This window comes from Lissotriton vulgaris, chromosome 1_1 (assembly GCF_964263255.1).
Source record: "Lissotriton vulgaris chromosome 1_1, aLisVul1.2, whole genome shotgun sequence".
Classification (NCBI taxonomy): domain Eukaryota; kingdom Metazoa; phylum Chordata; class Amphibia; order Caudata; family Salamandridae; genus Lissotriton; species Lissotriton vulgaris.
In genome coordinates, this window is record NC_141685.1 from 1,879,096,844 (window position 1) to 1,879,119,022 (window position 22,179).

General features: G+C 40.2%; 1 protein-coding gene across 2 annotated transcripts in view; it reads right to left on the minus strand.

Annotated features, from left to right (window-relative positions):
- The window catches only part of CTTNBP2 (cortactin binding protein 2), a 670,231-nt gene that overhangs the window by 119,209 nt on the left and 528,843 nt on the right, over positions 1 to 22,179 (minus strand). For both annotated transcript variants that reach the window (XM_086919417.1, XM_086919418.1), the window contains 2 exons: positions 19,059 to 19,246; positions 15,050 to 15,228 (listed from right to left, as the gene is read on the minus strand). In XM_086919417.1, coding sequence (XP_086775543.1) covers positions 15,050 to 15,228; positions 19,059 to 19,246 — 367 coding nt within the window. The remainder of the gene's footprint in view (positions 1 to 15,049; positions 15,229 to 19,058; positions 19,247 to 22,179) is intronic.

Consider the following 22,179-nt stretch of genomic DNA (forward strand, 5'->3'; position numbering starts at 1 on the left):
CATCAGGTCCGCCACTTTCACGGATGAATGGAAACTTGCAGAAATCAACATCCTCCCCTTGAAGCCCACAACCAACCTGAATCAACTGAGCAACTTCTGACCTATCCCCCTGCTCCCCTTTCCAGCCAAAGAGATTGAGAAGGCCATCAACAAGAAAATCACAACCCACCTCGAACTTCGCCATCTTCTAGTCAATACACAATAAGGATTCAGAAGCAACCACATTAGTAACCGAAACAGTACTTATCTGGCCACTGCCAACATCTGAAAGATCCTAGACGAGGAGGAACAGAAGCCCTCATCCTGCTTGACCGCTCAGTGACCTTCAACACTGTATTTGACAATATCCTCATCCGAAGACTCTACAAATTACTCAACTTGTCAATACACCTGGTGCAGCGATCTGTATAAACTTCAGGTTCACAAGTGTAAAGCATGAATAAGTCTACTTGTCCTTTCATCCTCTCCAGGTTAATAATGCAGTTGGTGTAATAATAACTCAAACTATTAAATCATTAATTTCAAATGTAGAAGTGCCCAATGCAAGATTTCACCTCGGGATCCAGGCATGAATCTAATTTACTTGAAAGAACGGGGCAAGGATTAGTCTTCCAGCCTAAGTGAAACATTGAATGATTAAAGTACTGTAGGGAAAGAGGCTAAAATATGCTTGTGAGGTGCCTCAGTGAGTTGAGCACATTGATCTGCATGTAATCTTCAGGTTACAGTAGACATACCTACCGCAATAGCTCAGCTCTGAGACCCAGAGTTATGTTTGCAATCTGTAGGAGCAAACATGGATCTTAAGAAGAAAGCTCACTTAGTTGATGTACCTTCTGCATAGATATGGTATAGTATGCGGGAAACAACCTTAATAACGAAGATTGAAAAACGACTGACCTGAACAACGAATCCTAAACAACGACCAATCTGTTAACCACGACATCCTTAAATACGATTTACACGAACAACGACTCTCATAAACAACGAAAAAAACGACCTTGTGACTGGCCAATAGATGGCGCTATTGTAATTACAATGAAAAAACGTATATCTATAGCTCCCAAAATATAATGTAAATTTCTACAAACTAGAACCTTTTTTGCAGAAATATGAGAAAAATAAGAGTGTGCTTTTGAAGACCCGTACACTGACTACATCAGTTCTTAAAGGCCTTCTCCCTGGTTACAGGCACTCCCCTTCAACTCTGATGTAAAAGAGGGCTTTTAATGACCCGTATTGCCCTATTGCCCTTTGACATTCCTGTCCCCGTCTTAAGTCCTCCCCACACCCTGCCTCCCGGGGCCCCAAAATCCCGGGGGGGCGAGCCTCCCTACGGTCGGCCACCCCCCGCAAAGCCCCATTCTCTCTTCCCCTCCAGCTTTTCTTTTCCCCTCCACCTTTTTTGTGTAAGTTTTCTGAAATACTTGATGGTGGATCCTACTGTTTTAATATGTTGTCTAATTTAGGAATGAACTAGTCATCCAAGGAATATTGACTTAAGTCTCATGTGAATATATGTTGTCTCATAGTTCTCAGCAGTCTTCATTTAAGAGGGACAGTCCTCATTTTCAGGCCTACTGTTTGTATTTATTTTCTTTGCTTAGCCATATTAAAAATGCATTGTTCAGTTAGCATTTTAGTGTGAAACTGGTTCTTCTTTATGACTCCATCTGTTCCTTTGTTCAACTATCTAATGTTGAGAGGCATACATTCCTATTTTTGGAGAATGGGATGGTGAAATGTGGAACAGACTAAATATTAATATGTTCCTATTTCTTAATTTAATAAAATAAAGTACGCTATTTAGATGCCCTCGAGCTGAAACCCAGTTTTATGGTGTTCTATTAGGTGTAACAATCACAACCCAATTTACCCAACCCAAAATACCCAATTTAAAGCTACTTATTTTGCTTTTCCTAAAAGTATTCACTCTTCTGTTGGTCTTGCTTAAATTTAAATATGTGGTCTACAGAATCCATTAGCAGGTATACTTGCAAAGCAAGCCTTACTGTATATTTAACATGTGACGTACATCGTGCACACAGATCTCTACAATAGCAGATTCTCCACTTTTTTCCTTGGGTACAATTGACCTGATAGCCATATACACAGCTCTGTGACAGGTGATTTAGACCTCAACTATTTTATGGGATTAGGAGCCTATGAACCTCCGGTTACACAAATCTTTTTACCTAGTGCTTTAACCTTGTGAGCTACTTTACTAGGACTGGAATAAGAAATGTGCATAATTTGGATGTATGATTATACAACTACTGCCTAAACAACGAATTCCTTAACAACGAAGGCTAAACCACGAGCAATGCCAAACCACTACATTGTTAACAACGAGTTCCTGAACCACGAAAATTTTTCAATTTGCTCATTACCCATTAACACCACTTTTTTCTTTAAAATATGCATCTTTGAAACATGAAAAAACAACTTTTTATACTATCAATAAAAAAAGGTTAAAAGTGTCTGGCACATTTTAAATTTACATTCGAGACTCCTCTCCTTCCATTTTCCTCTTTAAATTCCGCCCCGTCCATGTTTTCTTGCAGCTTCCCTACTACCATGTTTAGAGGATCTTTATTGGCAGCAGCACGTATAATACACACATAATGACGTATATGTAATCAAATCCTCTCTGATCTGAATCCGGAGACTATCTGTACCGTGGCCCGCAGTGCAGCGGAAACCAGGTGAAATCATTTTTTTATAGTTTTAGTCACCACTGTAGTTGAATAAGTGGGTTGTTTGCAAAAATGCGAGCTATCTGTGATCGTACCAGCCCAGCCACCTCAATAAGCTTCCTGGGGAGAGAAGCTGCCTTCTTTGAAGACCTACCTTTCTTCTTTAGGGAGGAGCAGAGGGCAAACCCATCGGGGAGGCAGAACCTATTTTTTCCTAAAGTCTTTATTATAATTTCTAGCCGCAAGTATTGTAATATTTTATTTTCCATTTTTGAATTATGTTATCTTCCCAGCCCCTGACGTAAGTAAATTAATGCGGATCAATATAATTTCCCTTCAAAAATGTGCAGTGCTTTCCCGTTATATTTTAGCAGCTATTTTGTTCTAAAGTGCATATAATCTTAAAAACCTAGCTAGCCGCAGGCTTCTATGACTTGTACACTGTAGATCAAACAGCTTTCAATTTTGAACAGAAATAACAGTTTACCTCTGCAAATTTCTATTCTTGAAGCACACGGTTTAAATGAAGATTTGCAATTCACTCTGGGCAATACTAAAGCAATAGGGCAATACGGGTCATTAAAAGCCCTCTTTTACATCAGAGTTGAAGGGGAGTGCCTGTAACCATTCTAAGCACTGCAAAATGTATTATCTGTAAAGCGCTCTGATACCCATTTGGGTCATGTCCACGGTATATAAAACTTTATGTATATAAACATAGAAAGTAAGAGCATCAACTGAGGGGTCTATTCAGCAATATTGCCACCTAACCAGAGTGTGAAAAGACAATGTTGTTCCTATGTTCAGTGTGGAATACTTCGCGAATGTTGCAGTCTTCAACGTGAGAAAGGAGAAAGACAATGGACCCCTGATGATGCGAACAGAGGGGTGTTACATGAATGATTACACTTTCTGAGGTTACTGCATTTTTACCTGGACTTGAGAGGCTTAGACCTCTACGCTTCCTTGATTCTTTTCTAAGTGTGGCTTAGGCTAAAACTTACTTCTGGCCCAAGAAGACTCTTGACCGAGATACCTCAATGCTAACACCATCCTACTTAATTTTTCCAGCCTTGTACTATTTTTCCTTTGTTGAAGTTCCCTGAACTTTCAGATCCTTTAGGTTTCTAAAACCATCCTTTTAGTTTGGACTTTACCTTAGGTGATTTACGTTCAGCATTGCATTAACAAGAAACTCTGAGACTCTTCTCTAAGCATAAAATACTTGTGTTACTCTTTTGTATTGCTGTGACTGAACTCCTTGTCTGCTTGATGCTGGTCTGCCTAAACATTTTTTGGGATTTGGCTTCCCAGTTATTATTCTGTATTTTTACAGCATGGTATTATGAGTTGTACACCTTAACTTGATTGTTAACTTGTAACAGCCTTCTTAAACATAGCTATTGTCTCCTGGTCCTTAGTGGGTAGATATGTGGGTAGAACTGTTAATTTGAACTTTGATTGATGTCATGTTAACTCCCATCACCTCCAGTCAGAGAAAAAATGTCCATCGGAAGACTAATGGTAAGAGGGTTGGCTCAACACGCTGCATCACTACACTGGTATAGTGTGCAGCACCTTCCTATGCGTTGTAACACATGGTAATAGATATAATGGTATAACCATGTAACTGTCAATGCAGTAAAGTCTGTGTTTATTTACAGCTATACCCATTGTGAGATAATATGTGGCCTGTTCCCAGGCATTCTAGGGAAATACCCACACAGCTTTCAGGGTGGTCGGACTTTAGTTTCCCCATTCCCTTATAGTTAACTGATGAGTTCATATCACCAAAGATGCAGTGATCCATTTCTGTGGTTCAGTTTAACTACATAATGAATTCTTCCATTTTTTGCCCTGGTGCGCTTCAGGTGTGACCATTGCATCAATGGAACTGAATACAAAGATCTGAGAAAGAAAATCAGAAAACTAAAGCATTGTGTTGATGACAGAGTCAGCTATTCCCTTATCCTCTCTGGATATCCACCTAGATGTTGACATTTTGTATTGCAAGACATTATATAAAATAGCAGATTATTAATGCATTATGAAACTGTGTTTAGTGATAGACATGGTTTTCCAATAGGCATACTAGTGGGCCATGAAGGAAAGAAACATGGATATGGGAGACAGGGTAGTTAGTGAAATAGATGTACAATAGGGTGATGATGCCCCCTTCACCTCACTCAGGTGCTTAGGTTTCGCTACACCACAGACACCACAGACCAGACCAGATGTAATGCCCATGACTCTAGACCAGAAAGACACAGATGACAGAAAAACAGAATAGCCACCAACAAAGACCACAAACTCAGCAAGACAGCCTCGACCAAGACCACCCGTTGAGGAAGGTCAAGAAAAATGCCAAAGCAAACGGCGCTCCAGACTAGTGACTGAGAAATTAAGGCACAGAAGGAATCCCATGACAATTTGCCAGATGTATCAGAGAGGTGACCACCATCAGAAGGACCATCTCAGCGAAAGAAGAGTCAGAGAAACCGAGAAAAGGGCCACAAGTGCAAGCTTCTTAAACACAAACCACAAATGGGAGACCAAAGTAAGGAACAAGAACCCTCCTACCAGGATTCTGCAACAGAAAGTGCCAAAGGTTGAAAGCACTGAAAGAGTAAACTCTTTGAAAGGGACAGAAGCAGGTCACAGAACAACAGATGACATATGCAGAGAGCCAATGGTAGTGCTCACACATTCCCAACATTGCAGTCCCAAAGACAGACTGCAATCCAAAAGACTGAGTAGGTCAAACTCACAACAGTCTGACACTGAAAGGTATGGAAGCAGCCGCACCATCCCTGGGCACAAGTAAGAGCTAACCTCAGGTAGAAAAACAGCCATGACTGCTACAGCCAACCTGAAGAGAAGTTTTTTTTTTTTTTAAATTCTTTTTATTAACAGTTTTTTACAATTTATTTTCCCCCGCCCTAAACCGGGAGGGGGTGAGGAACAATTTGCTAAATCAATTCAATCGTATTTCCGCCCTGGAAATATAGAAACAATATATAATCTTAAAGTATAAACAACATTTGACACATTATTGCTTATGTAACACCTAAAGCTCCTCCCTCCTACCTTAGTATTTTCACTAATCATATTTAGCACAGGTGCAATATATATATATATTATACTTCTACTACTTGCATATTTACATATAAACAAATCATACATCACTTCATTTCTTATTAATGCTAATGACCCTCCCTTATATCCCAGTAATCTTTACAACCTTTTATACATTATATATGAGAGAGCGCAAATTTGAATAAAAAATATGTATGAGCCATATTTACAAGCACATCGTATAACGTAGGAATGAAATGTATATCGTAACGTGAAGTTGACACTTATAGCGTAAAGTTAACAGATGTAATTAACGTAATATAGGAAATGTAACTGTATTCACTTTAGAACATGTAGTAGATCTAGAAGGCCCGTATACGTAGTGGGCTAATGTAGAAATGCGTAGAAATGCTTACGAAATATAGAACGTGCAAAGTAGAATTCATGTACGTGTGTAACTTTGAATGGAGAAACGGCGTGAAATGTAACATGGAGAAATGTGCAGAGAGCATACACGGAGATGTAACAAATGAGAATATAAAGTTATACTTTATGTAGTCTATATTCTATGTACCATATATTCACTTATATGTAAGAGTTTGCTAAATGCGATTGTATATAAATGTGTGTTAAAGGTTATACTGTGTAGAAAGCTTTTGTAAGAATGTTAGAAGGGTTTAGGTCATTTGTGGGTTTAACCTGACTGACCAAGGGTTCACAGAAGTGTAGTCCGCTGTTTATAATTTAGTGGGCTCACAGGAGTCGTGAATAGCCTTGCTGTGAACGTGCGAGCCAAAGAGTCTAGCGCTTGCTAGATTTAGGGTGACAACGCTGGACAAGGTTTATGGCCTGAACGTGATAAGAAGCGCTTAGAATTTGAGAAGTTGTTTTGAGAAGTCCATTCACAGGACCTAGAAGGGTCAAAATTATAGTCGTAAAAGTTTAAAGTTCTGCTGAAATTGTTGACTTATGATCTGAAATGTCAATTGTAATATTGAATGAAGTCACCAACAAGAAGACGAAGATGACATCTGAGGAGAAAGGTCAACTTAACGGACGGCGAAAGAGACGAAGCAAGGGAAAAGGCTGGAAGATTACCTCATGGGGAAAGTCCGTGGTGGGCGTCGAAGGGGCGTTCCACCCACACTGTGATTGTGTATTTTAGGGACAGCACCCCGGGGTGAAGATGGCAATTGGCAATTAGCGATTAGAGGGAGCTCAGAGAGAAGGGCGAAGGGTAGATGACTTGAGCAGATGCGCTGAGAGAGATCATAGCGCGAGAGAGCAGTAGGCCGAGGACCCTTATAGAGCGGATGGGTAGGCAGAGAGGGTACTGCTTCTTAAACTTAAAGTTACCTTTAGAGGCTAAGAGAGTTTGAACTTCTTTGGGAGTCAAACTGCTGACACCTTTTTAGGTTAGGAACTTGCGAAGTAGGGATGTCACTTAGTATAGAGTAGGGACAGATTTAACTTGATACTTTTCTCTTTCTGTAGATGACGCAAAGGAACCACTTCACATCGATGCTTTAAATTGCTGATTCTGGAATTGATTTTGTATTCTTTTGTATACTTTTGAGATTTATCCTAAGAGGATTGTATTCGCATTTAAATTTGACTTTTATATAAAACTTTCAAACTTTATCAGTTGTAAGTGGTTCTTCCGAGTGGCGTCAGTTTATGGGGTTGCTCTAACCTATGCGGGGTTTGTCTTTTACTCAACGACAGAAATCAATCGATCCAAAATTTTCGAATGAGATAAGTTATTAAATTGATCATAAATTGATATCAAAATCTCATTCCTCGCATATACATTATGTTTCTTCCTTCCATTTCATTATTGGCTCCCATATTTCCAATCCTAACTTCCTCCCATTCTTCCCTCTTCTTGAATATATTGCTTTTTCCAAATTGTATATACTTAAAACCTTAGCTAACCATTGCTGAAATACTGGTGCAGACTGTTCCAGCCAGGCTGAGGCAATACATAATCTAAAAACTGCCATAGCAACAAAAATAAAATATTTACCCTCTCCATACTCGTTGCCCGGATCTACACCCAATAATACAGTCGTAGGTGTTAAATTAATAGATAATTTCAATGCCCTTTGAAAAAACATTTCTATTTCATTCAATATTGTTGATAGGCATGGGCATGTTGCAAAAATATGGATCACATCTGCCTCTAGACTTCTACATCTAGGGCAATTTATGCCGGTAGTTGCCCCCCATTGTGCAAGTTTTGCTGGAGTATAGTATAACCGATAAATGGTTTTATAATGCTGGGCCTGCAAAGACGCAGAGCACAAGATGTTGTTTCCTAATTCTACTGATGTACTAAAGCACTCCTGCTCTATATCCAGCTTCGCCGCCCAACTTTCCCCCCACTTAACCATATCATCCGGTTTTGATTCAATTAGCTCTGCATAAAACCTTTTGATAGTACAATCTACTCCGTTATGTATTGCCTCTAATATACAATTTTTCTCAAATCCTCTCAGTCCCTCCCTTTTATTTTGCAAAAAACTTCTTACTTGTAAATATTTAAAAAAGTGCCTTGTTGCCAAATCATATTTCTCCTGTATTTTTACAAATTGTTTCATCCCCTGTGGGGCCATCAGATCCCCCACTTTTATTATCCCCTTCCGATACCATTCTATATACACTAAATCAGAAAATATATTTTCAGGAAATATTGCGTTGTCTTTTATTCTCGTATATCTGTTAATTTTGCCCAATCCAGATTTCTTAGAAAAGACCTTCCAGATATTATGTGCAGCCCAAATAGTCTTAAATCGTGTTCTTTTAAAATAAGCTGTGTCAAAATGTTTCAAAAATATTTTTTTAACTTCTTCTCCCATCAATATACCATATATCGCAAGTGAACCTAGATCATCTTCTCCTTCCACTTCTGCTCCACCTATTAATCCAACCATATATTGTAAGGCTGCAGCCCAATAGTAAAATTTTAGATCCGGTAGTGCCCATCCTCCTCTCTCCCGTGGGAGTACCATGTATCTTGCTGCTCGCCTAGTTTTACCTTTGGACCAGATAAATCTGTTAATCATTCCTTCAATTTTTTTAAACCAAAGATTATCGAACCATAACGGGATTGTCCTAAACAAATATAAAAATTTCGGCAATATTAGCATTTTAATGATGTTTACTCTGCCAACTATTGTAAGATGTAAATTATTAAGTCTGTCTAAATCTTTCCCAACCTTTCGTATAATGGGGTCTATATTTAGCTCTACTATTTTTTCTAATTCTGTAGTTATAGTTATGCCCAGATCGGTCCCTGTCTGTGCAACTCTTGGGTCTTGACATACTGCCTTATTATTTTTTATAATTTGTGTTTTTCCAGTATTTAAGGAATATCCCGACACTTTTCCAAATTTTATAGCCTCCAGCTCCACATGTCTAATAGCCTCTGTGGGTATTGGTGTTACGACAGCCAAGTCATCGGCATAAGCAAGTATCTTGCAATCCCCCCTAGGTGTGACAACTGGAGGTATATTCTCATTTGCTTCCATTCTGCGTATTAAGGGATCCAAGTATATTGCGAAAAGTAGTGGGGAACACGGGCATCCCTGCCTAGTACCCCTAATAATTTTCACTTGTTCAGTTATTCCCGAATTTATTCTAATCGTAGCTACTGGGTCTCTATACAAGGTCTTTATTGCTGTAAGGAAACCATTTCCAAACCCCATTCTTTCTAAAACGCTCTACAGATATACCCAAGATACACGATCGAATGCTTTCTCAGCATCTAACAATAAGACCGAGAATGGTTCGTCAGTAACCTCCATTTTATCCATAAGGGTTATTAATTTTCGTGTATGGTGCGTAGTTCCTCGTCCAGGTATAAATCCATGCTGACTAACAGTGACTAATGGTGTTATTACGCTGGCAAATCTTATTGCCAGCGCTTTTGAATAGATCTTTGTGTCAGTGTTCCTGAGTGTGATCGGTCTATACGATCCCGGATCTATAGGTATCTTTCCTTTCTTTAAGATAACAACTATTTCTGCCCCGGACCAAGAGTTTGGTATTGACAGTCCCAGCTGTGCTTGTTTCATAGTGCGTACCATATCTTCCCCTATCTCCTCCCAGAACACCTTATAAAATTCTAACGGGATCTTATCTGGTCCGGCCGCTTTCCCAGATGGAAGATTCTTCAAGGCACCTCTTATCTCCTCTTTATCTAATGGATTGTCTATCCTCTTTTTCTCTGTTTCATCCAGTTCAACCCCTTCATAATAATTCAAATAGTCCGCTATCTCATCAGGATCTCTTACATCATTTTCGTGATATAGATTCGTATAAAAATTCCTAAAGACTTCTCTAATTTGTTGCACACTTGTTACAACTACTCCTGAACTATCTTTTATTGCTTTTATCTCTCCAAGTGATACTTTTTGCCTTGCTCTAATTGCTAGCATTTTACCAACTCGTTCACTCATCTCATAGCAATTTTCCCTATTAACCACATATTGTTTTGCTGCCTTCTCTGCTATATATTCTTCTGCTTCCATTCGCAATTTTGCTAGCTTCATACAGGCAGGATCTAGTACACCTCCATTACTATTAGAATTATCTGAGATATTACTTACTTCTTCCTCAGCTAGAAGTATTTCCCTCTTTAAAGCATCACTTCTCTCTTTTTCCTGTTTCCTTCTCCTAGCTCCAAAACTAATAGTCTCTCCCCTAACCCCTGCCTTGAAACAGTCCCATACCATCCCATCAGATTTTGTATCTCTATTTATTGTCATGAATTCAGTTATCCAGCCCTTCACATGTTGAATATATGCCTCGTCTTCCAGCAGTGCTCTTTCAAAGGTCCACACTGAGACCCCCCTTGCCGTTACCAATCCCTTTAAAGTAACAATTAACGGGTTATGGTCCGACAGAAGTCTTGGTAGTCTCTCAATACCTACACCATCAATGCCTTGACTACTGATTAAAAAATAGTCTAGTCTTGCACTTACTCTGTGTGGTGCTGAATAATACGTATAACCATCTTCTCCTGCCTTAAGAGTGTCCCAGACATCCAGTAACCCATTATTCCTAGCTAAAGAGCAAACTGCTTGAAACACTCTTTTCTTCCTTCCTTTATATTTAACTGGAGGTCCTAGCCCCAAGCCTAATCCACCTGCGCCATTAATATTGAAATCCCCTCCTATTACTATATATGGAGCCCAGGTCGCCAGTTCAATATCAATCTGTTCGAAAATTTCCGCATCATCTCCTGTAGACCCATAGATTGAACTAAGGGTTACCCATTGTTCTCCTACCAGGCATTCTATTAAAGCCCATCTCCCCCAAGCATCCTCCCATTTTTTCCTAGTTACAATGTCTCTTTGTCTTGCCATTACAGCCACCCCCCTATTCCTAGCCCCCTGTCTAGAATACGCTATCACAGTAAGACCTAGTTGTTCAAGTAATTGAATTTCGGATGCCTGTATGTGTGTCTCTTGCAGTATTAAAAAATCTAGTCTAAGACTTTTAATCAAGATAGCAACCTTCTGTCTCTTTACTTTATCATTAAGTCCACAGACATTCCACGTCATTATTCGAGTATTCATCCTGGATTTTCAGGTAAGTCATCATTGATTATACAAATGCACAGCTCATTACTTATACATAGTGGACTAGCAGCCAAATACAACTCATATGTGTTTTATTGATCCTTATATTCCAGGTTACTTCCTTCTTCCCTCTGTGATAATACCAACTTTTTTGTTGTTCCTCACCCCCCCCCCTTCTTCCCCCCTGAGTCCCCACCCTGACTGTCCCACCCCCCCTACAGGCAAATAGGTCCATAAGACCTATATGTGACAGCTGTGACTGTACGGGACCACCGTGCCCCCCCTCCCCCTTTCTTATAAACAACCTATCCAAACAAGGTGATACCATCCTATGACATGTCTATATACAAATTTCGTACAATACTTTACTCTCTTCTTTTATAGTTCTTATCTGTTTTTATACATATATATTTTCTGACTTCTATTTTTCTTTGGCGACCAAAGCTACTGCTCGTTCTCTATCAGCCTGCGACTGAGACTGTGGGTTATTCTCTTTAAGCCATGTCAGGAACTCATACGCTTTAATTTCAGAGTAAAACATTTTAAACTGGCTATCCCTTACCACTTTCAGTCTGCTAGGAAACATCAAGTACGCCTCGCATCCTACTTTTTGAAATGGTGATATCAATTCCCGCAATCTCCACCTCCGTTCTACCGTTGTATGGCAAAAGTCGGGCCTAGCGAAGAACTCAACATCTTTATATCTACACTTAGCCTGTGGTTTCGCCTTCGCCATTATCTCCTCTCTCAACAGATAATTTCCAACATATATAAGTATTGCTCTAGGCTTATTTGAGACATCCCCCTTTCTCTGTGTAAAAGGAAATCTGTGTGCACGTTGAATTTCTGACTCCCAATCCCAACCTTTTATGTCGGGAAGTGCACTCTTGAGAAGCTCTATAACATAGGATCTCACATCTTGCCCCTCTCTACCTTCCACAATACCCAAAAGTCTAATGTTGTTTCTGCGTTGCCTATTCTCAAAATCTTCCATCTTCCATAGCATATCGGTGGTAGTCTTCTCTTGCTCCTGCCTGAATTCCTTCCAGCCCTTTATTTCATCTTCCAGCACCCCATTTCTTTCTTCTACCTCTGTGACTCTCCCTGCCAGATCTACATATAATTTATTTACTTTACGGAGAGATCCTTGTATCTTTTTACTCTCCTGCCTGACTCTACGACTTTCCACTCTCGCCTCGGTTTGTATTTGCTTCAACATTGTAAACATCATTTCAAACCCCTTTTGTGGTGTTTGCCCCTGGGATTGACTTTGACTCTGACTCTGGTTCTGACTTTCACTCTGTCTAGATCTTTGTTCCATACTTTGCTCATGTATCCCTAAAGTGCCCATATTTTTATCTGCTGACCCCCCGGCAGTCTCTTGGTACATCTGTGACGTAGCCGAATAGTCCCAATCAAGTCTCTTTGCAACATCAAGGTTCATAGGACTCACAATGCCTTTTAATTTTCTTCGTTTTTTGGTCAAGATTTTTGATTTACACTTTGCAGATAGTTCTTGAGCCGAAGCCTCTCCAGACTCTGATGTGGCTACAGTTTCTGTTACTAACCCCGACATTGTTTGGTCACTCTCCGTCTCCTCAGCGCTAGAGGAGTCCTCTGACTCCCCCTCCCCTTCTCCGACCACCTCCTCATCCTCGTCCTCCTCCCCCTCTCCCTCGTTCACAGAGAAAAAACATTCATCAGTTGGGGAGCCTGGTATTACCACTGAACCATCAGTAATTAAAGTAGCCATATTCTTTCCTACTGTCACTGAGCTATTCATATTGAGTGCAAAATTCGTCTCTCCTTCACTAACTACCAAGTTTTGAGTGCTTACTTCATCCGGGATAACAGCACTGCATCTCTTTGTTAGATCCTCTGACAATACCTCTGTTAGCACAGAGATCTTATCGGCAGCTGCAGACACAAAACTTTCCTCAGCCTGGTGGCTAACACTACCGACATTAACTGCCGCTTCTTTTTCTATTTCCTGCGGAGCCAGCACTTCTTCAACGCGAGTTACTTTAGCCATTTGCACCACTTGAGCGTCGATCTCTCTCCTAGCCTTCCCTTGTTCTACTTCCTCCGCCTGCTCCTGCTCCTGTGTCGTTACCCCTCCTGACAGCACAGCAGCCACATCACCCGCTCCTTGCACATTCACAACGCCAGTTACCTCTACGATTGTCTTGAAGCCTTCTGGATCCGTTGTTGTGAGCCCGTCTTGAACCGAATGCTGAGCTGCAGGGGCACCCCCGCTCGATAAACTTGCAGCAGGATCTACTGGGGACGACTCGGCAGCTGATATCCCACGTATATTGGCAGTAACAGCAGGTAGGAACGCCTCATACACTGAAGGCTGTCTCATGGTTACCTGCTCCGAAGATTTTCCTTTTTTAGTGGATGCCGCCTTGCTCTTCTCCTTCTTCTTCTTTTTCTCTCCCATCATGTTATCGGTCTCGTTGTTCCTGCCGGCGCTCTTCCCCTGCTCGGCAGCGCGCAAATCCTCCCGCTCTTCCTGTGTCCACATCGGCTTCTTCGCTCGGAGATTAGCTGCCGGAACGTCCGATTCACTCCAGGCAGCTTTCTCTTTCTCTTCCCTCAGGCTCTTAACAATCTTCGGAGCCATCGTTCGCCACAAACTGGATACAGCGTCTGCCGCCCTTCGATAACGCTGCTGTCTCCAAACAAAAGCCTTCACCATCAGCTGACTCATACGAGCCAATGTCCACGCCAGCACTGACCCCACCGTTAGGGAAGCTGTAACCTTCGTATTCGGGCTGTATTCCGTTACAGCTACAGTCGAGAGAATCACTTTCGAGCTATGCAGCATGTCTTCTTTTCCTCACTCATGGGTCTGTGCTTCTAAAAAATGCAGTCCACCAGTTATGAAATCCGCATCACCTTTCACTCGGTAAACGATCTCAGGGAGAGAAGGGAGAACACGTCCTCTCCCTACAGCCTGTCAGCGGCCATCTTGCCCCAGAAGTTTTTTTTTTACTTGAAATCAAAACCCAGAGTAGGCCTACTTGCTGAAGTACAAAAACCATAACAGCTAAGGACAGTCCACCTTTTATCTCTTCACTTTTTTGACACCATACTGAAACTTTTTTTCCGACTGTACTAAAACATCAGTCTGCCCATTTCTATCACAATGTATTGATTATTGTAATTAGGTGTGCACCACAAATTCACCCTCACAGAATTTAGTGTTGCCTCATGCTCCCTGGGTATCAGTAAAAACATCTAATTATGAGGAACCTAACATTTCTAATATGCATACATATGTCCACTGTTTTACCATGTAATGTACCTATGCATTGTTTGCGAATGAAAAGGTAAATTTGAATCTTCTTTTTCTAGAAATGCAAACCTCTAAATAAAACCGATTCAACTACTTTTATTATGTATAAAACCATGTTCTTCTTCAATAAAATGGCACTGAGGGGAGACTCCATTCTCTGTTTTCTTATCTTTCATAAGTGCCACATATCAACAGCACAAAAAATCTGTTGCCCGCATAAAATATTAATTATAAAACTAACATCAAATTAAACATAACAATGTGGGGATTTTATACATCCCAGATCAATGTGAAAGCAAGGCTACCACTAACTTAATGGAGAGAGTAGTGCCAACTTCATGCATGAGTACTGAGGCAACCGATTTTGAATGATAGTAAATACAGTTACTCACTTTACTATGCTTTGAGCATTTCCTGGCACTATCGGACAAGACAAGAAATGTTTCGGTCCTATGAGTGCCTCAGGTGTGCCCAAGCGTGATAAGCAGGCGTTCAGCTGATGCCAGACGGAGCAGACCCAATCAATGCTCTTACATACTGGATCACACAGTGGGGGCGTTTTACCTTTGAACTATAAAAGAAAAGAAAGACACATATGATTTATTACTTTATGTACTGAATAAACCTACAGAAGCTAAATAAACCATAAAAAGAGAAAACAAACGATTGGTAAATCATTGTACTTCAATGAAAATGAACAATGAAGGAAAAATCCTTTACAAACCACACTATTTTTAATAAAGGTTTTTGGTTCAATGGTTGAAAATGAAAGGAACTTACTCACTTGTTGAACTAGTATGATATAAACTATCAAGACTGTGAAACATTAACTTTACTAAAAACTGTTTATTACAAGGGCAGACAAATAATTTAAATAATATAAATCTACTCATCCAGTTCAAGATGAATATCGTTACCACAGTGAAAAACTTATTATTAGAATGTATCTGATCACTGTATACAAACTATATTCCCATGAAAGGTTTATATGATATAAAGACCCAATAAATTGTTATTAAAATATAAGATTAACCCCAATGTACTCTAACATTTGGATTTGACAACTACTTAGTTTTTTTCTGGTGCATCTTTAAAGGTATCCCATATTTTGCCAAAGAAGGAAAACATGTAATATCCTCCTGTCTTGTGAGAAATAAATAAGAAACACTGGAGTGCTAGGGGACAGTAACCGGAATAAGAAGACAGAGAATAAGAAAAATGAAGTTCAAGAATACATGTTCAGATCAGAACAGACTATGAGAACAATCTGATTGATGGCAGCTTAAAACATTGGGCTGTATCATGAATAGATAGATCCAGGCACTGCCGCACACCTGTATTCATGAGCTTGCACTGTCCTAAGCTCAATCATTTAACCGGATAGTTCTTAGAGTTAATGCATTACTTTAGACAACAGAGCACAGAAAGGTGCAAACCATGCTCACTGTTTCCAAGCTATACTGTCTGAAAACCAAGCTCGAACTAGGAGAAATATAGGGCAAAAGGAATTCACTTTACATCCTGATGGCACATATAACATGCGCTTGGTTCTGGGCTGAGCTGGCGCAGCTGTTCATGATACGACCCAGGTAGCAGCTATCGAGAAGTCCAGTTGAGTGCACAGAAGGAGAAACAAATACTTAACTGAACAGTTAAGAATGGTACTCTGCTTCTGGGTGTTACTTGTGAAGAGTTGAATAATAACCCAAGAAATTTCAAGTTCAAAAAAGAAGGCTGAGTTCCTTATGGGCAAAATTTAGGAAGCATTATTTCAGGTCCATTCCTGCAAAATGTAGTAATTAAATGGGCATCTTTTTGACCCATTAAATTATGTGACCGTCACAAAATAGCGGTCAACAACCCATCCTTGAAGAACTGTAACAAGTTCTCAAATTACATTATACGCAGAAAAATGTTTTCCTTACTGATCAAAATTATAACCTTATCCCTTGCAGGAGGTATCTTCCCTCATGCTCTTAAATCTGGGCAAATTACCCCACTTACAAAAATAAATAAATAAATAATACAGACCCAGAAAATCTACAGATGAGCAACAAGGGAGAAAGGAAGTCTAACGCTTGAAATCCCATCCTCAAAGAAAATATAAACCAAATCTCTGAGGCTATAAGATTAATTTCCAATCTCCTAACATTTTGAAAAATTTTCAAAACTCATCTGTTCAAAATTGCCTTACAGAACTCCAGAGTTGATAACGATTGTTTGATATTTATGTCGATTATAGAATGCATCTAAATAGGTTATCAATGTCATTAGTAAAAATACATACTGCTCGCCCTAGATATTCACAAATAAAAAAAAGTGAACAAAGTGCAAATGCAAAGTTCTCAGAGCAGCAATAGAGCTACACAAACCAATAACATATGTACAATGATCAACAAACCCAATTCACCTCATGGGTTAAAACATCAACATTATATAAGTGGTCTCAACTATTTGGATTTAGACTTATTTCGATTGATTGATGAACACCCTTCGTTTAAGACAAATTGTTTGCTACTTATATTCTAAGAGAAAAATGTCTATGTTGATGATTGTATCTATACTGCGCCCTATGCCGTTATCAGTTTGTTACTTTGTTCTCTTGATATAATTTGCTAGTACCTATGCCAGTCAGAAACACACGTTTTACATAACTTTTGAGCTGTTGTAAATGCCAGCATTTGTAAAGCGCACAGCTACCTCCAACTGAGGTGTCCCAGCGCTGGGGGCAGTCGGGAAGATTAAGCAAGCTATTGCCCAGAGTCACATGGTGCTGAGTTAACCTGCCGCCGGAGCCGGGGATCGAACCGAGAACCCTGTGGTCCGGAGTCAGGAACCCTGGCCGCTGCGCCACACCTCTTCCACACCTCTTGTTGTAGTGGGTGTCACTTGTTTGCTTATTTTTTTGTACCAAAATTATCTATTGCAAGCTATTTTTTTCCCATCCCAGTAATAATTATGTAAGAAGAACCAGTATTGTTGCTGTTTGTAATGTGCATTATCTATTTACCACACAAAAGGTGCTTAGGTTGTAAAAAGGAGTGAACAAGCTTTACACTCCTAGATCATCTGCAGGCATCCTAAAAGGTCTGGATAGGCCATCTCAACCACCTGTTGTAGCATGATTCATCTTGGTGACCTATCCACACCAAGGCAGGTAAATACCACCATAGCAGACTCAACTACTGAATGGGAGTTCAGGTAAGATAAACTGGACAATGGCAGGGATCCAGGGTTGTAAAAATATGTTCGGGTATTCCCTGTAGGCTATTTTGTCTTTATTGAGGGAGTGCCCTAGATATGATTAAAACCATATGACATGTATGTTACATGAAGTATAATGAATCATTTATATACTGTAACCTAGCAAACATGTTTCGGCCTTCTATGTTCCTGCTGGTCCTCAGCCTTCATCACAGCTTTACTTAGTTAAGTCTCTTTCCAACCCTATATCACATTCATTCCATGCATCACACTAAGGAGTGCAAATACAGTTACCGTATGTAACTGCCAAGATGCTACTCACAAAATACCTTGTGAATAGCAAACAATCATAAACTTACACAAAAGTGTAAGGTTACTTTTGTGAATCAGGCCCTAAAATAATATGATAGATTTTAGTACACTAAGGCATGCCTACCGCTTGGACGAGGACACCTGCTTAGTCTGAGCACACTTTGAAAATATTTTTCTGAGAGTACTTTATTATCACTCCGGTCCTGGGTGTAAGTTATGCCTGAATTCCAGTAGCAAGATTGACTGTAGTAAACATGCTTTGAGATTTGGGGGTGCAAAAGGACGTGGAGGTAATTAGATGATAAAATGTAAACAGATTGTGGGAGGTTTACAACTACATTTACTCAACTTATAGTATAGTTTTAATTAAACATGCTTGTGAATATTCCAAAGAACTCCTGAGGCTACTTTATGATTTTAATAAATAATGAAAGAAAAAATATTTTGTGGGGAAAACGTGATCTTGAAAGTTCGAGGCAGCAATGTGTACTATTAAAAAATTGATCAAAATGTTGTTGATGGGATCATATTTGTAGTGCTTTAGACTTTCCTGTCACTTGCCAAATAATCCCTTTGTTAGAACCTTTTAACCCTCACACTTTTTTATTTCCTTTAAAATTATAAGAAAACAGCATACACTGTCAAATAGCATGGTAATTAGGACAAAACATTCAAAATAAGTACGCATACTGTAGCCAGGAACCACACATACGCTGCTGCAGTTCACCAGGCTAACGAGGCTGCTCTGACTTTAATTAGCATGACGTGCCAGCCCCCTGCCTCGAACTGCAGCTGCTGATTCATCGCTGTGGTAAAATTATCCCGTTCCCCTGGCTCCGAATATGTGTCTATTAATAACCTCGCCAGCCCAGCACAGCGGCTTACCTTATGTATAGCTTTCCTTCTTAAAAACCGTTTTAACAAGCCATGAATTGGTTCGCCGTCCCACCGCAGCTGAACCCACCGGAAATGTTGCTGCACAAGTAAATCAGACCCCTGAAGTCGTGCCTTCGCGATGGTTCCCATCAGGTAGCAGTTCTCGTGGAAGTAATACGCGTCCGAAGATCCGTTTGCTGAAAAGAGGCCGAAGGAACAGGCAATGAGGTCCCCAGACTGGTAGTATCGGTATATACACCTCTGTGCAAGAGGACCGTCTCGTGTCATAGAAAGGAGACAAAACATTATTTCTATTCCACAAATACTTTTACGCCAAACATATTTAACTCGACGAGAAACTTTACTTGCATCCATTTTCATGTAGAAAGTGTTATTCAGTTTTTTGTTACATGTGCATTGTGTTTTTATTAAAGCCATAAGGGGTGTGCAAAATCGGCTTTATTTGGGGGGGGGGGGGGGGGGGGATGTGGGAGCACAAAAAAAATTGCTGATACGAGTGATATTTTCGTGTATAGACATACCTTGCATAAAAAAAGTCAAGCAAAATACCAGCATAAAACTATTTTAAGTTAAAAAAAAAATGTCTTCAAAAAAAGTTTCTGCCTAAAACAAGTCTCCGAGAAGCAAAACTTGCGTAATTGAATATTTCATGAATTTTGTTTTAACGCATAAAAATTGTACCCAGGCCCAATCTATGCAATGCAAAATTGGGTCGAAAAAGCGAACCGATGCACCCCATTAAATGTCTGCAAAACGTCTTGGCCCCTCTTATCCAATTAAAGAAATGTAATGCAGCAATAGCATAAGTGCCAGCAAGCTGCATACTACAACTCATAAGCAACCATCTGTCTTCCATTTCAAGACCACTTATGCTCTAACAAGCATTGCTTTAAGTATAATAAATTGCTCTACCCCACAATAAGATCGTAAGTTAGACAGTATTAGTTATTATTATTATTTTTGCGCAATGTGGTTTCCCGCCGGATCGCTCGACAGTGGGTGCAGGCGTGGGGCCAAACCAAAGGCCAGGGTAAATTTTGGTACAAAAGACGCCGCACTCTGGAACTTTATTTTATTGCACAGATCCCAAGTCTGTCACACAGACTTGTGCAGTAAAATAAGATAACTCAAGTTCCAAAGTGCGGCGTCTTTTGTACCTAAAAAAAAAAGTATTAGTTATTACTAATGTTATATGGAAAAATTACGTGCAATTCAGAACTTGAATTTGAGGCGATATTTCAACACAAAATACGTCCTTGCATCCAAAATGGACATGAGTACGCATTTAATGCTAAAAAAGTGTGCAAAACCCACAAGCACAGCAAACAGGAACTGCTCCTGTTTTGGGAGTTGAGCACATGGCTTACAACTATTCAGTGTTGTATAAAAGGGCCAATTCTGGAATTTCAGGTAAAAAGCGTACCACAAAACTTCTGAAATTGTGTGAGCTTATGCTTACATAGCAGAAACTTCACCGGGCCCAATTATTACTTGCAAGGTGTACATATTCCATTGTAGCTTTAATTGTTTGAACTACAACTGTTTTAAATAGTTTTGTAATGACCCTAACTCTCGTCTTTCATAAAAGGTAAAGAAATGAACCAGTGGCAGAAGTTTTCATGAAAGGGTAAAGAAATAAACCAGTGTCAGAGGTTTATAACCACACAATAAAAAACAGATATGTTGTAGAGGTACCAGCTTCTAGAAGGTATGTCATTTCTTCACTTTGCAGAGAGCGGTTGTACACTCAATCTCTAAGGTCAATGAAATGTCACAAAACTGGTGATGTCACTTACGTACAATGTTGACGGGGATTGTGTTTATGTCTGTGCCATTGTGCATCTTTGTTTCAATATATGTGTGTGGGACATTGGCGTAGCAAGGGGGCAGGCAGTCCGCCTCCTTGCGGCACGGGTTTTGAGGGTGGCGGCTTCCTCCCTCGCTCTTCGACGTTGCCAAGACCGCCACTGGCAGCAAAGTGCCTAGCTACGCCAATGGTGGGTGACCCTCCATATGTGTCTGGTCCTTAATAGCGACCTGCAGGGACAGTCATACTCCTTCCCTTTCTAAGGGGAAAGGCAGATTTCTGACTGTAGACAGACCTTCAGTATTTTCAGCAAGAAATGCATACTTCAGGTGATTATCCCCTCACGTCTGGGAGACTGGTTGTCAAGCACACACCATCCCTGGTCACACAGCAGTCCTTTGGGCATCCTGCACAGCATATCACTCCTTGGTCATTAAGAACTTGGAAATAGAACAAAGTGGATTGGTTTGGATCCCACTTTTATACTCATTTTCCAGATGAGGGATTTGGATCCACTGTCCAAAGTGGCAGAACTAGTTTGGGTTTCAAATACCATTTTTAGGTTGCTTCTCAGGCACAGCCTTTGTGCAAGATGATAACTTACACAGCAGGCAGCAGCGACGCTGACTCGAAGCTGGAGTATTGAAAATAAGGACACACTGACGTGGGAGATCTCTGCACCTGGCTGTCACCCATCAGCCTTTCTGAAGGAGTAATCAGTGACAAACAAAAGGGCAGGCATGCAAAAAATTCTCTCACATTACACAATAGAAAATGAAGTCTCACTAGCATTCACCAAATGGAACAATTATAAAGAACTAAGCAGCAGCTTTTTGCTAATGGGGACCTCATTGAATTGAGTGTATCTCGTTATCCAGCCTCCCTAGCTTCAGTGTCTTGAGATCAACCCTCCTGCCACAGGAATGCACTCAATACACTTCTACTGTCCAGGGAAACTGTATCCACCTCCATCTTGTATCAGGCATACACCAAAGCCTTTCAAATGTATCCCACTGGTTCAAGCACTTAGACTCAGACCACCACAGAATCCTAACACCACACGTGCTGAACATTCACAGCACTTCCATGCACTCAACTCACACATGGAATATCACTGAGAGGGTCTCCGTTTCACCTAAACGCAGATCTGTATATGTGTGGCCAGTGCTCTATTTTGAAACCGGAAAAAATGTATGGTTATATTACTGATTTACCCAAACTTAGTAAGATGCCAACACTTTATGTGACTTATCTTGGGCGCGGACAATAGTCCTATGCCTGCTAAAAGGACATGCTTGGTGT